General features: G+C 45.6%; 3 protein-coding genes across 4 annotated transcripts; 2 read left to right on the top strand and 1 right to left on the bottom strand.

The window, feature by feature from the left end:
• Positions 1-131: 131 nt before the first annotated feature.
• trappc13 (trafficking protein particle complex subunit 13) lies at positions 132-6,689 on the bottom strand. 2 transcript variants are annotated; one of them, XM_037484504.2, is made up of 13 exons: positions 6,537-6,689; positions 5,641-5,709; positions 4,157-4,256; positions 3,964-4,048; positions 3,721-3,848; positions 3,548-3,620; positions 3,224-3,268; positions 2,804-2,821; positions 1,228-1,361; positions 944-1,142; positions 766-866; positions 510-657; positions 132-425 (listed from the first exon to the last, which is right to left on the bottom strand). In XM_037484504.2, the coding sequence occupies exons 1-13, from the start codon at positions 6,580-6,582 to the stop codon at positions 318-320; spliced, it is 1,254 nt and encodes a 417-aa protein (XP_037340401.2). In that variant the 5' UTR covers positions 6,583-6,689; the 3' UTR covers positions 132-317. The 2 variants fall into 2 exon arrangements, with proteins under 2 accessions (XP_037340401.2, XP_037340402.2); XM_037484505.2 differs by lacking the exon at positions 2,804-2,821.
• Positions 6,690-6,925: 236 nt separating this feature from the next.
• LOC119226483 (MOB kinase activator 1B) lies at positions 6,926-13,113 on the top strand. The gene is made up of 6 exons (XM_037484506.2): positions 6,926-7,257; positions 8,325-8,491; positions 9,870-9,963; positions 10,266-10,399; positions 10,943-11,106; positions 11,205-13,113. Exons 1-6 carry the CDS (start codon positions 7,244-7,246, stop codon positions 11,280-11,282), a joined length of 651 nt encoding a protein of 216 aa, XP_037340403.1. The 5' UTR covers positions 6,926-7,243; the 3' UTR covers positions 11,283-13,113.
• A 374-nt stretch (positions 13,114-13,487) lies between these two features.
• dck (deoxycytidine kinase) lies at positions 13,488-17,041 on the top strand. Its single transcript, XM_037485204.2, has 7 exons — positions 13,488-13,731; positions 14,066-14,181; positions 14,956-15,149; positions 15,330-15,477; positions 15,574-15,689; positions 15,804-15,903; positions 16,548-17,041. The coding sequence occupies exons 1-7, from the start codon at positions 13,653-13,655 to the stop codon at positions 16,572-16,574; spliced, it is 780 nt and encodes a 259-aa protein (XP_037341101.2). The 5' UTR covers positions 13,488-13,652; the 3' UTR covers positions 16,575-17,041.
• Positions 17,042-17,148: the final 107 nt, after the last annotated feature.

Below are 17,148 nucleotides of genomic sequence, written 5' to 3'. Positions count from 1 at the left end.
ACCGTAGGCTTGGAGGCTGATGAATAATAACAGGGTGAGGGACTTGGGGTGTAGATTTTGTCTCGACAATGAGGCGATTTTCACAAAAGAATTGATGCATTTCCAAAGATGAAAAAACACAATAAGCACCGTGATGATCAAAGATTGCAGATATTTTAATAACCCTAACATTTATTCACATTTACATTATTATTTTCAGCAGAAAGGGATTCATATTATTCACAAGTAAATTTTAAAATGTACAGTGCGATCTCCTCAGGTCGCAAAAAGAGTGAAAGGTTATGTGCAGAATTCCAGCGTCGGTCCATTGCCGCTCCCTAGCACTCGTTGCTGCTGTAAGGGCAGACCACGCACACCTGTGCGACGTCGTCGTACTCGTACGTCCTCTTGAGAAACGTGTCCGTCAGCCTCAACCCGGAGAGGCTCTGAAACAAGGACGTGCAGCGCATCAGTCGGCGCCGGCCCCGGGGTCAAAGAACCCGCGGTCCGGGGAGTTCTCGGTCCCTTACCTGCAGACCCTGGACGGAGGAGAGGAGCGTGAGGGGCAGAGAGAGGAAGGCCCCCGGGCAGAGTTTCCCCAGCTGGCGCCCCGAAACGCCGCACCAGTGGATGGAGCTGGTGTTACACATCTCCAGCACCAGGTCCATGGTTCTTTCGCTACAACAAGGGGGGGGGGCGGGGGGGGGGGGGGGGGGGGGGGACATGTTGGTTGTCACCGCTGTGTCAGGCTTGTGATCTTTCCTCAGACTTTTGTGTTGTTTTTACCTGCAGTTGGTGATTCTACAGATAATGTCAAAAGGTTCTTCGAGGTTGACTGTGTCGGGAATCGTCTCCAAAGACAACCGGATGTCTCCGTACCCTGGAGCCTGGAAGGGAACAGAAAAATGATAAAAACTGAAGCGGTTCTTTTATTTTGGTGACATTAAAAGAGGCACCCTGGTACCATTCTTTGCAGCTGGCTGGTCTGTAGCCTCCCTCTCTCCCCGAGGTTGGTCTTCCACACGATGTCCAGCTTCCCGATCACCGTCACGCCCTTGATGACGCCGGCCTTCTCCGCGTACTCCGGCTTCGGCTTGAGGCAGTACAGGTACTGCCGCGTGTCCATGGGCTGCAGGTAGGACATTTTGCCAAACGTGGACTCCCTTGGAAGTGGAAAAGGTAAAGCGGATGAGAAAAGAGCCGACGGCAAGCGCGTCGGCGAGGAAACGGGGGGAAACGGCGCTTTACCCGTCGTCGCCGCTGGCGACGGTGTTGAGCTCCGTGACGTTGTACATCATGGAGGGCTCCAGGGAAACCTTCTCCATGAACATCGGGGAGGTGGTGATGTTCTGGATCTGCGCCTCCAGGAACACTTCATCCGTCTGGATGAAGCGAGAAGGCCAGAGATCACTGACTCGGGGTGGTTTCAATGCGGCACAGACACGTGATCTCTAAGGCAAGCTGAGCAACGTCATCGCTGGCTATTAGGTGAAAGGGGGGGGGGGGGGGAGGGGGACGTGAAGGGTAAGGGTAGGTTCACATTCGCCCACACGCGTCCTACTCAGAGAGTTTTAAATTCGCTGCGACATTCCTCCGGTCCCCACAAGCTGCAACGGGATACCTTGTTTAGTTGGGTACAAAAAAAAAGCCTTCTAGAGTTTCACCAGAGCTCCCTGTGAAGCTTCAGAGGTGAGAGCTAGAGCAAAAGATTTGCCGTCTTACAGAATTATCGTTTTTATCGCAGCTGCGAGGAAATGTGAACGTACCCTCGCTTCCACTCGGGTTGGTCGATGTGTGAGTGTCATTAACTACACCTCGGCATTACGTTGGATTCTAACGCTCAGCGTGCCTTTGGAGGACTTGGTTAGTGTGGAGGCGTTCGGTAGGGGTTGCACACGGACAGATTTCTACCAGTCCACAGTTCATCCCAAGACATCAGACAGATTGTTTCAAATCACACCAACCAACGGCAGGTGATTGTAAACCAAAACCTGATGTTATATGGATTAAAAAGTGAAGTAACTTACGTTATCAGCAACATAAAAATCATTTTACCTGACTAGTTTCCCTACCCTCGTACTAAACCCCCCCCCCCCCCTCCCCCCGGTTGATGCTCTGGAGAGTAACTCTCTGTCAACCCTCGAGTGCAACCTCTCCGATAGTCAGAAGCAGTGAGAGGAGCAGAGATTAGTCCATGCCTTGCGCTCACGACATGGACCGTTATTGTTAAATCACAGAGCCTAGCGGTCTCAGTTCCATGCGTTTCAACCAACACCCTGGAACCTCACATTTCATCACGTGGGATCGGGGTCCACTGACCCACTGACCCACTGACAAACCATCGGAACAGGAACGTGATCTGGGTTTTACGATCACTGGCCGAGACTCAGAAGCAGCTGTGCAGATGAAATCCCCTCTGCAGTGTTACATTTGAGAATGATCACAGTGCGCAATCATAATTTGGTATGATAGACTGCAGAATCAATGCACCCCCCCCCCCCCACCCCCACCACCCCACACCACCCTTTAACACCACGCACTTCACTTGAAAAGCCCACGCCCTGTGACAAGGTTGAGTTTGCGAGAAAGCGAGAGAGCGTCCAAAGAAAAGGGCCGAAGAAGAATAATGGAAGGTTCACGTCCGGTGTGATACAAATCAATGCCGCGTTTGCGTTTGACTAATCTGGAGTCGTGGGACTCGTGTATTCCTTTCCATTCTTCTACTTTGCACCTTTCTGTTTGGCCCCAGAGAGCCGGGTCTGCTGCACCGAAAAAAGGATGAGGGAAGCCGATGTGAGCAATGAGAACAGAAGGGAACAATTACCACAGAACTGAGGTCACTCTAATGGAGAAAATAAAATACAAGACACAATGAACAAATGAAGTTACATGCCAAAAGATGATGACAGCAAATATTTGCATAAATAAAGGCTACTGGTGTGAAAATGAGGAGAGGAAAAAAAAAAAAAGAAACAAAGCTGGTTGCCTCTGTGAGGAAAACACTTGATCTCCAACTTATAAAAACAATAACATTTACAGTGCGTTTATTTCTGTTTAGTCAACATTACTGGAGGTACAAGGGTTTTCCAGGAGTCCATCCGTATACTAACTGCCCCTAATAGCACATGGGAACATTCCCAACTAGGAAATGAAATATGGAACAAAGCACGTTGTATGCTACGATAACAACTTGGCTTTCTGCATTGTTGAGTTCTAGCGACGCGTTCGAGAGCGCCACCCTTACCTCCGCGTTGTAGAACTTGGTCTTCACGTCCAGCGGCTTCAAGACCTGATTGAGGATAGATTGCAAACTGAACGCCGTGGTTTTCTCACACTGTGCATCCATTGCAGCAGAAATAGAAGATTTAAAAAAAAACAACTGCAGCTGACAAAAGGAAGGAAACAAGAGTCTCGAGGATAATACAGCGCTGCTGGTTCAGGAGGCGAGAGCCCCAGGGTCCAGAGCTGGGAGGCTAATCGCCCCTCGGGCCTGTTGTGGACCTGTGATATTTCTCAGGTCTCTTCCAAGGCCACTGCCGTCTGACGAGAACGCGCAAACAGCACTCACCTGGAATTTGAAGAACTTCCGAAAATAGAGCTTCTCCCCGTACTGAGTGGTGTAACTGACTGCACAAACAAGGCTGCGGATTCGGAAGGAAAGAAACCATTTAGGATACCAATAAAAAAAAAAAAAAACACACGCACTGGTTTTGACCCGCGCTTTGAGAGACAATCACTCACATGTGCGTCCCAATTTCTTTGACCTCGTGGTGGATGACGTCGTCGATGCAGCTCTCCGGTTTGAGCTCGCCCACTGCCGAGTTGGACGCCGAGAGGTTGAGCCTCTGTGAGCTGGTCTGGAGGTCCGCCTGCAGGAGGTCACGGAGGGGGGGGGCGGGGGGCACAAGAGCACAGCGGTGGGTAAAAAACCCAGAGAGCGGAGTGCGTGACGAGGGCTCGGAAAGAGGCCTTCATTTATAGCACCTTCACGAGCACGTCCTTCACCATCTGGATGCTGTCGTTGTGCACGCTGATGTAACTCGAGAAGGTCTCACCGAGGAATATATTTCTGTGGGGGGGGGATCGAAATCTGTCACCCTCGAAAACAGGCTGGCGCCTGCAAAAAGTACTCGCCGCTCATTGGTCGATTCTCCAGCACCTGGTCAGCGGTACATACCCAAAGTTCTGCGGCAACGTCAGCATCTCCCCCAGCATTAGCGCCTCTGCTCCTTTGATGGTGGAGGGGTCCTCCCTCATAAGCTGACCAAACAAATCCCCTGTGGAGAAAAAAAAAAACCAATGAGACTTAAACATTGAAGCAGCCCCTGAGGTGAAGACAGAAGTGATTTAACCAACCAACAAAATGTGTCTTTTTGCTATGAAAACAATACCGTGCACCTTCATCATTTTGCAAACTGTATAAAGACCAGGATACAAGTTTATTTATACCAACATATAGAACCTTCCTATGTCAAGCTGGTCCGGGTTTAAAAGCAGTCTGTGGGTGTTGTTGTGTTCAGATCTTTGTATGAATATAATCATTGCTGCTCACACATCTCTCTGTTCGATCAATGACTCAACAAACAGTTCAGCTTTGTTTCCCCTTCCTACTCCTCATGTGTTGTAACTGATGTCAAAAATCCACTAATTCCTCTTTGTGAACGATAAGATTAGCCGTGACTTGATTCTTCTGGGAAGTGTCATTTGGACTTATGGTTTGTTAGAGGTTCAGCTGCCAGTGCAGCGGGCGCATTTCCCTGTCATATAATTTGATTTGAGGGGAAATAAAAACTTAACTCGTCTGCAGGGGAAAATTCTGAGATATATAATACACAACGCTATAAAAACTAGGCCAGCAGTTCAAAAATCATTTGATACGGCTTTGTCTTTTCATTATGATTACGTTTGATGACATTAAGATATGTGCCATGAGTTTAATGTTTTAACATAAACATTGCAGCTTCTGCTGCCCGGAGGGGGAAGTTTGTGAAAGCGTCACACAGCCACAGACAATGTCTGCAATTGGTTGAAAGTCGTATTTGGAGAAGAGGAAAAGCAGAAGAGATACTCTCAGATACACTAAAAGTAGAACTAAGAGAACTTCCAGCCTGTTGTCAGTCCTCACGTCGCTTTCCATTGTGCACCTGATCAGGAAATGTTTAACTTGTGTTCTAAAACCCTGCTGCCAGTTTCTAAATTACAGTCATGGATTTATTTTAACCGGAATAGAATGCAAAAGATGAGCCTGAGAAGTCAGGATTCTTTGAAACTACTCTCTTGTTGTAAAATAATGAAAAACATCGGGTATGGAGACATCTGGTTGTCTTTGGAGATAAAGAAAGACAATTTTCCTCCCATAGTGCGAAGGTATGATGGTTACTTACAATACATCTTAAAATGTTTGTCGGCAAACTCCGCCAACATTTTTGTTGGAATGTAAATATTTGAATGCCCATTCACGAAGCATCCGATGCTGTGTGCTGCTGCTGTATTGGATCAACCAACAGTAGAGTAATTGGCCAAATCTGAGGTTTTAAAAATGCAATGTCTTGTATATAGATAAAGCTGACACTAATAACCCATCTCAGGTGTCATACCTCCTTGTTGTCCACACACACATCCTCTTACCCTACAGATCTGTCTAAAGCGGATCCGGCTTACCTGGCAGATCTCGATCTTCACACGTCACCGGCAGGTTGGTGAAGAGTGTCGGTTTTGTTAAGCGCATCACTGTAAAGTAAAGGGACGTTGGTCAGCGATCGGACACACAAGTCGGGTGAAAGATGATGTACCATTCAGCCATCACCCTGTCGGGTTTCATTACAACAGGTCATTGTCTATTGTAGCCATCGAGTTCAAATGTTTCAACATGCTTTGTTGTCTGGTTGAGGCATAGAAATGACAAGTCTCTGACGGAGTGTCAGATTAATCATTTGGTACTCAACTCTACCTTTTATTGATGGTCTAGTGTTAACAGGAGCATTTTAGCAGCTGTCACCTTTCAACCAAAACGTAACAACGAAAATGTGCACTGGATCCATATTCACAAAGCAAGAACATGCTATGCAGGGCCGTTACTTATGACGTCTTATAAATACAACACATGTAATTACAACCTTTAAAGGCTGCACATTCGTCAGCAAAAGAAGGTTTTTAGACTGACACATTAGTTCGAGTCGGTTGTAATGGAATGTTTAGGCATTTAACATCACGTGGATAATAAACCGGAGGGTTTAATTAACTGTGTTTGTTAGCTAAATTAGCTGTTTGTTGTTAGCTAAATTAGCTAACAGTTGTTAGCTAAATTAGCTAACAACACAACAGAAATGCTGTAATATATTGGTTAACAGTGTCATTCGACCTCAACGTTGAGGTCAAATAAAATAAAGAAAAGTACAAATAGTGCTGGTTTGTATTGAGTCGAATGTAAAATATTGAGTAGTGCTATTAGAAGCTAAAATCTACAACACTCAACAGTGGGTTAAAATAACGCGTCCGTTTCACCCCTGGTTCATCTAGAATCAGATTATCAAGGCTATTTCAAGGAAATTAAGTACCTTTTAACGCAAGTAGGTGTTCCTGTTTAGCTTGATTTACTTCCATTTTGACAGGGGAAATAGTATTTTCGGGGACGTTAGCTGCTCTGCTAGCTGGGGTTTCTGACAAGCTAGTGTGTGAACTTTGACACTACAGGAAGCGCTCTTTCTTCTTCGTGTTTTTTTTACGCCGTGCTCTTGAAGTACTCCTAACTCCGACGGGTCGTGAGGATTTGTTTAACAGTCAAACATCCTTTATTCTTAGTATAAATTGGGGAAACGTGCAAAGGATTTATTTGAGTTCTCACAAAAACAATATTGAATTAAATTTATCTCCAGCTGAAATTGTAGTGCAAATAATTGTCCTCCGCTAGATGGCGTCGCACCGCGGAAATGCGTCCTAATCGGCTTCGGTTGCCAAAAGAAGAAGTTCTCGTTACATTTAGTACGCTGCTGCCTCTCAGCGTACAGAACAGTTTACACTGGACCAGCTTGTCCAGGGCATTAATTTGTTTTCTCTGTATTACGAACGTGTAAATGCGGTTAGTCAGTTCCTCCACAGAAATAGCTGTTTTGGATTTGTCCGAAGGACCGCGGAAGGCGAGCCCGAAAAGATTCGAGGACGTGCGACACTTGAGAGTTTTAGCAAACAACCTCACCTTTGGTCGCACTCCTGCCTGTCTGTTAGCTATTTGACAAGAGGGTGATTTTCTACGGTCCGAGGAAACATGAGCTTTCTTTTGTGAGTAAGATTTTCTGTCACGGATGCTTGCGTTGTCTTGTCACGTCGTTTTATATTCTGGAAGTATTGGCGGAGTTCGCGTTACGTAGCTCTTACAACACGGCTAGCTAGCTAGCGATAGCAAATATACGGGCTAGGACTACTTGCTGGACTAACCTCCGAATGCCTGGTGTGATTCGTAGTGCTGTCGTTACATTTTTAGGATAATTAACGTCTTCATCCATAGTAGATCATGTGTACTGATAATATGTTCTGGCGTTAAACTTTTGAGAAGTATTACACTGTCCCGAGAGAAAATTGTAACCTAGAGAGGCTGTCAGGCCGGCTGGCGTGGATATTTGCTGGTGTGAACACTGCTAAAACTAACGTTAGCTAATCCAGCTCCGCTTTCACCTATTTGCTGCAATTATTAATATTGTGATATTTAACTCACTAATCAGAAAAGCCCATGTGTGGATTTGAGTTATTGTAGAGATGGAAGAGGACAGTAGAGGTTAACAACACGACACTCGACCCCAGACAAATATACGCCATATATAGGTTTCAGTGTTAAATGTCATCGTTTCCAAGATAATAGAGATTCATCGGTTTAACGTTAGCTGCAAGTTGATCAAAATCCCATTCCAGACCTGAGTATATCGTTAAACCACTGCTCAACTTTTTTTAATTAACATTTTATAAAAAATGATCTAGGATTTTGATACAGATTGGTTTTGATAGCCGTCAGTGCTCCAATTAAAGTCTGTTTTAACGTGCCGCCTGTAATGCTGTGATGACTCAGATTCTCGTTAATGGGCCTGGGAGAGGCGATTGAATACAGCACCTCCCTAAATGGCCTCATTACACACACACACACACACACACAGAGAGAGAGAAGCACACTGGTCTGCTCTGCCAAACACGTCAACAAGGGCTCAACTCTTTTGTTTGCTCTTTTAAAAACATCAAGACTTTTAGTCGGCAACAATTCCGTCAGCTGGAGCCAGTGTGATTTGTAATCACATGTGGCTCCTTCCTTATTTGTCACGCCGTTTGTTCTTCCTCTTTTTTTAAAATGTGACTCTTAGTGGAAACCGTTCATCCAAGACGTTCAAGCCCAAGAAGAATATACCGGAGGGTTCTCACCAGTACGAGCTGTTGAAACATGCAGAGGCTACGCTGGGAAGTGGAAACCTGCGCATGGCGGTCATGCTGCCCGAGGGCGAAGACTTAAATGAGTGGGTCGCAGTCAACAGTAAGTGCAGTTTTACCTTTCTTTTTATTTTTCACCCCCGTCCGTTCCTTAAAACAACCTTTTATAGATTCAGCTTCCTGGCAGATTCACACGCTGTACCTGTCTCCCTTTTTGTTGTTTTAAAAAGTGTTTGTTTGCATGCTTCTGAGGAGTCCTGTTGTCAAAATCACAATACTTCCGTATCAGGAATCCATGTGAGGGAGCCATCAGGGTGTAAGATCTTGGCATTCCCTCACAAGAGTGTGCATTCATGCTGGAAAAACCACTCTGAATGTTAAAGAGATTCGATCTTCTGAGACACTTGTTTACATTCCTCCAAATGGAGATGAATGACTAGCTGCTTAATTTCCTCTCGTCCCCTGGGGGGTGTAAATGTTCATTGTCTCAGCATGTGAACAGATGATGTGGCCTTTTCTGTAAAACACTTTAACCTTAATTGATCGGTTTTCAATATTGATCTGTTCATGTTGTTACATTACTTCGATGCAGATCACAAAGTATGAAACAGAATGCGTCAATAAATTTGTTCATGCTTTACTTTTTTCTGTTTTTGATTTGGCATTATTGGATTGTGATGTATTTTTTAACCAATTGCAGTACAAAGCTAACTAAAGCCAGGTGACTTTATTTCTCCACTTTTCTACACAATGTTGACAGGGAATCTTGTAGATCGGCGAGTTCACACATTTTAGAGCCGCGGTGAGATGGCTTCGTTGCTTTAATTACAGTTCTTTCACAAAAGCTCAGTGGAAGTGACTGGCTGTGACTCAGTGCTAGTTTTTATCTGGCATAATAATGGGAACTAAGCGTAAAATCACAGTTCATAAGTTTATGACTTTTTTGGGGGGGGGTTCTGCTTGTAATGACGGTAGAGGAAGAGAGGGGGTTATGACATGCAATGAAGATCCTCAAGCATCTCTGATGTTCTGCAGCTGTCTCTCCGCATACACCAGCCACGCCCACTCAAAGTGTGTCTCGGTGACGAGGACTCTTGCACCTGTCATGGCAACGTGAACGTCCATCAGTTGAGAGCATGGCGAAAGGGACTGTTCTAACAAGCAAGAAGTACATCCAACTTATCTTAATAAAGTATCTTTACTGGAGACCGAGTGAACCGTATCAAACATAAAAGGGAACCGCTGTTTCCCTTTACAGGACCTCACACCGCGGCTGGTTCCCCCCCCCCCCCCCCCAGCGAGATTAGCAAATGGAGCACCAACACTTTAAATGAATCCCTCTGACGGAATGAGCGATAACAAAATGTGTTCCAGAGAACTGGGAGTGTTTACAGTCTGTACTGGGGCCAGGAGGGGGGGGGGGGGGCTGTTTATACTGGCACACAACGTATTTAATACATTTCTCTACATTCATTTTTCAGCTGTGGATTTCTTCAACCAGATCAACATGCTGTATGGAACCATCACAGATTTCTGCAGAGAGGAAAGCTGTCCAGTCATGTCTGCTGGGCCGAAGTGAGTTCGGCTGTGGGATCGAGGTGTTACTGCGACAAAATAATAACTTGCATACATTGTCATCCAATGTGACTGTGAATCAAATTGAAGACTAGTTAGCTTTCTCATGGGAAATACTGTGGCCTCCTGCTGCAGTGTTTACGTGCTAGCGTCTCGTAGGGAAAGCTGAGCTCACAAGATTTAGCTTCGAAAGAGAAATCGTGTTGTTGAATCTGAACCACAACTGTGAACCCTTGATGGTATCAACAAATGTTTTATTTTTATTTTTTTTAATCTAATGTTTGTCATCCCCATTCCTGCAGGTATGAGTACCATTGGGCGGATGGCACCAACATCAAGAAGCCCATCAAATGCTCCGCTCCCAAGTACATTGATTACCTCATGACCTGGGTGCAGGACCAGCTGGACGATGAGACACTTTTCCCTTCAAAGATCGGTATGGATCTTCCCTCCATCTTTCATCGTGTGTGTTTGACGTGTTCTCTCTGGTTTCTAATTAACGCTCAGCTCTCAGTGAGAGACCCTTAAATACACAAGGTGAATGCCTGTTTAGGTACGTGTCGAAGGTATCTCTTTCTCCTGATCTGGACGCCGCTTGAAGAGAGATCACATGCAAACCGCCACAACCAGCAGCGGCAGCATGCGCTGAGTTGGGCGGCTACCAGTGCAGATAAGTGGCGGACGCCATGTATCCACGAGGTGTGGCGCTCAAGAACGTTTGCACTTCTCCTAATTTGTTAAAAGACCTTTGTGCGATCAAGAGAACACCATACAGCTGTGGTTTCATTGTTCTGCGCTGTTTGAGATTTGAAGGAAGACATCATAGAAAAAGGAAAGACTTGCAAAACTTGAGGGCATTTTGAAACTCAAAAAATCCCTCACTACATTGAAGTAATTTGCTCTGCCTGTTTGCACTATGTATATCTTTGCTGTAGTATCGCGTGAATCTTTTTTTTTTTTTCTTCTTTTTCCCCACAAGGTGTCCCCTTTAAGCGAAACTTTATGTCGGTGGCGAAGACCATTCTGAAGCGCCTGTTCAGGGTCTACGCTCACATCTACCACCAGCACTTTGACTCCGTGATGCAGCTGCAGGAGGAGGCCCACCTCAACACGTCGTTCAAACACTTCATCTTTTTTGTTCAGGTACAGACTCCCCGCCATTTGATTTTTTTTTTACTCCTATGTGTGTGTGTGTGAGACGCAGTATTCTAAAGCGGGTGTTTGTGTTTTTCCCCTTTCAGGAGTTCAACCTGATCGACCGTAAAGAGCTGGTCCCGCTTCAGGAGCTGATCGAAAAACTGACAACCAAGGACAGATAAACGGCGATGTAATCTTTCATTGGTCTTCTAATTTTTGCACAGATACCCATCCCGCCCTGGCTGTATGTATGCAGTAGATACTATATTTCCATACGGGGGGGAAACGTTTTTAAGAAGGCCAGGAAGAAGGCAGGATCTTGGCAGGTTTAAGGCACCGGGGACTAATGCCATCAGGGATGACGCGCTCAATTGAACAAACCATAGATTAGCATATGGGAGGAAATGGTTTTTTGCTGTATGGAAAGATCCCCACTATTCAGTCGTGGCTGACACTAAGGATACCATAGACGTGGGTTCATTAGTTTTCTATTCTAATGCACAGATTCTTTCACTTGAATTTCTGAAAACACCAGATATTTTCACGCTCTTGCATTCCCGTTTGTAACTTGCGTGCAGGGAGGAAGAGTGTTTCTGCAGAGTTGCTGTATTGTAATATTGGTATATTTGATGGTGTTATGGCAAGAATTAAAACCAGCCTTTAAGCCTGATCGCCACACTAGTTTAGTTATTTTATTCTTTAGTCTACATAGAAGGATCTGGGTTGCGTCTGTTACTTTTCACATATATAGAAAATAACCCTAAGTGCCTCGCATGGCTCATAATTGCCCTATTTCAACCGTGAGCGCTGGAAGAAGATAAAGGCCATATGCCACTGACTTGATTGACATGGCATCAAATTTTACACACCACCTCTTGAGTTTTTTTTTTTTCTTTCTTTTTAAAACCATACTCCTCACCAACCTTTCCCCTATTTAGTTAGTGTTTTTACTAAGTGTTGTGTGCAGGTTATGATCAATGAATGTGTTGAAGGACGTAGAAGTGAGGCTAGGTATTGTCGTAGCAGGGATTCCTTTTAGCCTTTTCTAGTGACCTGTTCCCTCATGACCTAAAGTATAAATGCATTTTTAGGAAAGTCTAGGGATCTAAAACCTTAAATTGTATATAAATGTCCTAATAGAAGTAGAGACCTGTCTTTAAAGTCCAAACAGCCACAGTTAATTGAAAAAACCCATTGGATTAAGCTGCTGCGTCCCTTGTTATCTTGCCGGCCACAAAGCACTTTGAACTATTTTCCTGACCTCTTTTGCCTGAATGTTTTTTTTCATAGACTGCTTTTGAGAGAAGTCGTGTGACCAAGCATAGTTTATTTCCCCCAAATGAATGTCACAACAATGGCTGAGCCCCCGTCGGATCTCAAAGTGTAGTTTGCTATGCAATAATTGACGACACTAAAAGGTTTACCAGTCGGCTCGCTCCTACTTTCTCAAAATGTTGCGTTTTATCGTGCGTTCATTCAGGTGTACGGTGGAAAATGAATTCTCTTCAAGGTGGGGTTGAAAGATGAACAGTTTATATATCTTTATATCATTAGTTAGAGGCGTAAGCTTCAACGCACACGTGTAAATACAGAGGGTTAGACCTGTCTTAAAGATCTTTTTTCTTTTCAGCGAGCATGGAGGGGTAGCTTTTGGTTTAAAGAATGCGTCAAGTCTTTTTAGAGGCTTCTCCCCCCCCCACCCCCACACCCAGATATTAAAATCTTGTTTGTTTTTATTGTGGAGTGTCTTTTTTTTCCCGCATTCTTAGTTAACTATTATGAATGTTACTGCTCACCAGATATCTGAAAATGTAATAGAAAATATGTCGTCCCGGGACGAGTCTCATCCTCCTGAAATGCCCACAACATGTTGCCTACAGCTTGTTCCTCCTGGACTGTAATAAGTGATGAAATGTGTGTGTGTGTGTGTATATAATGGCTTAATAGGGGTTTTCAATGCTACTGAATTGATTCATGCTGTTTACAAGGAAAATAAAGGTGGTCTTGACTCTTTGAATGGATTGTGTGTTCAGTGCAGAAACTGTTGGAATGCACGCGCTTTTAACATTTTACATACAAAATGTGTGATGCAGTGTTTTAGATTTAAGTGTTTAAAGCAGTTTGAACGAGATCCATTACAACCAGCGACAAAATAAAAGTGCTTTAGAATGAGTACTTCTGCATCCATGTTGTCAATACTTTTACTCGAGTAACATTTAAAATGCATGACTAAGTAGAATAAAATACAATCTAGTACTTTTTGCACATTTAAATAGGCGCTGTTGTAGTTTTCACACTGATTCTTCCAGTACACGTCGTTGCTGCTACCACAATGACTGCAGGAGTCCACCTCGTGTCACCCGGTGATTAACCCTCCGCTGCGGGGGGGGGCAGCAGCTGCTTCCGGGGCGCGGACCAGCTGAGAAAAACCCCGCCAAACATTAAACAACCAGCGAACGTCTCCCGCAGATGCGCGCGCGCTCCCGCCCGCCCGCTTGCAACGATCGATCGCCCAATCCGATCGATAAGCACTCGCTTATACTTCCTGGACGATGGAGGTTGCCCCGAAGAGGCCGTGTCCCCACCCGACGAACGGACGCCTTCGCCGGGTGTCGATCGAGGGAAACATCGGTGAGTGCGGCAGCCTCGTTGTGACCTTAATTTTTTTTTTTTTTTTAAAGGACACTTTCGCTCAACTTCATCATCTGTCAGCTGCACGGTGACGTGGACAGACGCCGTGGACACACGCATTTTATTTTATTCGAGTCAATTAGTCAACAATTAACGTTTAACCCCTGCCGTTGCTAAGCTACGTGCTAACCCTGCGCAGTAGCCCCCCCACCCCCCCTCGCGCGCGCACGTACGTACGTACGTACGTACGTTTCACAGGTGTCGCTAAATGTCTTCACTTTGTCCTTGTGTGTCTGTCTCTCTTTTTCCCGGACCGGTCCCCCTCGTTCCTCAGCCGCGGGCAAGTCCACCTTTGTGCGCCTTTTGGAGCAGGTGAGCCCGGACTGGGAGGTGGTGCCGGAGCCCATCGCCAGGTGGTGCAACGTCCAAACCAAAGGCAGCGACTTCGAGGTACACCACGTGACGCTCCTTTTTTTTTTTTTTTTAATAAAACCGCCTGCGCTGTGGACAGTTGGCTTCGTTATGTCCCCATGGGATCACTCACTTGACGTTTTGCACTGCGGAGACAACCCGAGGAGTCTTCCTCTGTGTTCGCTAGTGCAGCTGCCGTCAGAAAACATCTGTGACCTCGCGCATATATATATATATATATATATATATATATATATAATATGCATCTCCCATGTCACAGCTTTGACATTCAGGTTCAGCAATAACAGAAAAATAAATAGTTCCCACCTCTTTTAGAAGACAAGACCAATTATTGTGTCAGCTCTACTTTAATGGTATTTTAATGTTTTTGCTATGAGGTCAGCTTAAAAGATGTTTTCATCAAAACGCTCCACTTGTCAAATACCACGGGAAATGTTAAGTGGCATCAAAAAAAAGGGTGTAACGGTGTTTCTTTTAAACCCTGCCACGTGGCTCAGCCCCGCAACACTGGTTTCCAGTGTAAATCGAGAGCGCGTTGATATTTTCAGTGTGGACAGCTGTCAGGAGGCCTCTTTAGACGACTCTGCGTAAGCGTGCACGGCTGCGTTGGGTCGACCCCCGTGTGCGGCCTGCGCTCATGTAATTAGGCGGATTCCCTCATGATGCAATGAGTGGGATTAAGAAAAGCCTTCTTTAAACGTTTATTTTAAACAGATTTACAAACGCGGGTTTATTCACCGCAGTAGGGAGGCAGTACTTTTGACGCAAACATAATTCCTTCTGTTTTTAAAGGAGCTCACCACATCTCAGAGGAGTGGAGGGAACGTACTGCAGATGATGTACGAGGAACCGGAGCGATGGGCCCACACCTTCCAGAGCTACGCCTGCATCAGCCGCGTGCGAGCGCAGATCAAGTCGGCCAATGGGAAGCTCCGAGAGGCGGAGAATCCCGTGCAGTTCTTTGAGCGGTCCATCTACAGTGACAGGTACCGGTTTGGAGTTTTGATATGTTTGTTTTTTTTTGTCAAAATAATTTAATTTAATCCCTCCCCAATGGACAAAATGACCACATTTGACTTCGTGACCCAAGAAATCCAGTCGCGTCTAATTTAAACAATAATGTGAACGATGCAGATGTTGAGCGCCATGTCCACGCCATGTCCCAGGTACGTCTTTGCAGCCAACCTGTACGAGAGGAAGTGCCTGAATGAGACGGAGTGGTCCATCTACCAGGACTGCCACGGCTGGCTGCACAGCCAGTTCGGGAAGCACCTCGAGCTCGATGGGATCATCTACCTCAGAGCCTCGCCCGAGGTACTTTTGCGCCGCCCCCCCCCCCCACCCCCCCATTCCCCATGGGGACGATGTCTTCGCCTCGAGCAACTCCGTTTCCTTTCGTTGCATGTGCAGAGATGTTTGGAGCGGCTGCACCTGAGGGGCAGAGAGGAGGAGCAGGACATCCCTCTGGAGTACCTGGAGGAGCTCCACCGGAAGCACGAGAGCTGGCTGCAGCACAAGACCATGACGTGAGGAGGAGGAGGAGGAGGAGGGGGGGGCTGGAGCTGCTAACAGTCTAATTCATATATATATTTCATGTTGCTCAAGCATCACTTGTTCTGTGTCACGTGTTCTGCTCTCAGCATGGACTTTGAGTATCTCAGCGACGTGCCCGTCTTGACCATGGACGTGAACGAGGACTTCAAGGGGGACGAAATCCAGAGCGCCGACATGATCGAGAAGGTGAGAGACGCATTATGGCCTCACGCTGCGAGAAGTTGACCTATTATTTAAAAAAAATCAGGACTAAGACGAAAGAAATGATTGAATTTGGAAACCTGATCAAATTTGAACTTTGCCAGTTTTCTTTTGCTTTTTTTTCCTGAATGAAATGACCTTGAATGACCTTTTTTTGCCAGAGTTGCCACTCTTCCTTTATATCGAGTGTTTGCTTTTGAAATGTTGAGGGTCATTTTGCTGATAACACCCACGTACTTTGGTCCGAAATGTAGCAGTTCTAACTCGCCATTTGACCATTTGTGACGTATTGGGAGTACTTGAATGAACCTTCTTTAACCAGGCTGAGTGCTTACACAGGTTCCCAGGGTTGGTGGGGTGGGGCGGGGGTGGGGGGGGGGGGGGGGTCATGCGTGTTGCACAGTGTGATCTCTCTGATACCCGGGTTGCACACACTGAAACGAGGCCAGACCGGGGGCCCGCTGACGCAGGCTCCTTTTCTACAGATCTCGACTGCACGAACAGGAAGTGGTGCCACATTTACTATTAACTGCACCGACGGCACAAAGCAACTTGTTTTTCAAGTTGGAACCAGACAAAGAGGAGGAAAGCTTTGTGTGTCACTGACGGCTCTTGCGGTTCCGTTTCAGGTGAAGCGGTTCTTGAGCACGCTGTGAAGATCGCTCTGCGATTTGGAAAATCTAATCCGCTTCACAGGAGGAGGAAAAGCTAAACGGAGTGACTTTTTATAAGTATGAAATGCCTCCTTGGCGGCTGTTTATTTTTCTAATAATCACAATCATCACCCGCGATCCGACCTGCAACTTGTTTTTACTGAAAAGAAACTTTATGAACTTTTTTTTCTTGTGTATTTATGTCATGTTTTGTACTGTCAGTTCTAGCAAATAACATTAAACTTGAAATGCTCGTGTACATTTTTGTGGTCTTCTAATGCAGTAAATAGACGTTTTTAAAAGTGTCTCAAATATAACCTGTGTGGTTAAAACCAGCGACGACGATGATGATGATGATGATGATGATGCTGTTCAGCTCTTCCAGAAGATGTCGCCAGTCTCCTCAGATAGTGTGTGTGTGTGTGTGTGATGCAGATACCAGTGTGTACTGCTAAATTAAAACCCCTTGACCGTGAAACACCGACTAGTCGAGTCTTGTTTGAAACGCGTAAAAGCGCGAAGCCACTGAAATGGAAAATTTCTCTGTTCTCATTGTTGAATCCATCCGGGGAACCAG

This window comes from Pungitius pungitius, chromosome 18 (genome assembly GCF_949316345.1).
Source record: "Pungitius pungitius chromosome 18, fPunPun2.1, whole genome shotgun sequence".
NCBI lineage: Eukaryota > Metazoa > Chordata > Actinopteri > Perciformes > Gasterosteidae > Pungitius > Pungitius pungitius.
This window is presented reverse-complemented; position numbering and strand designations above follow the sequence as displayed.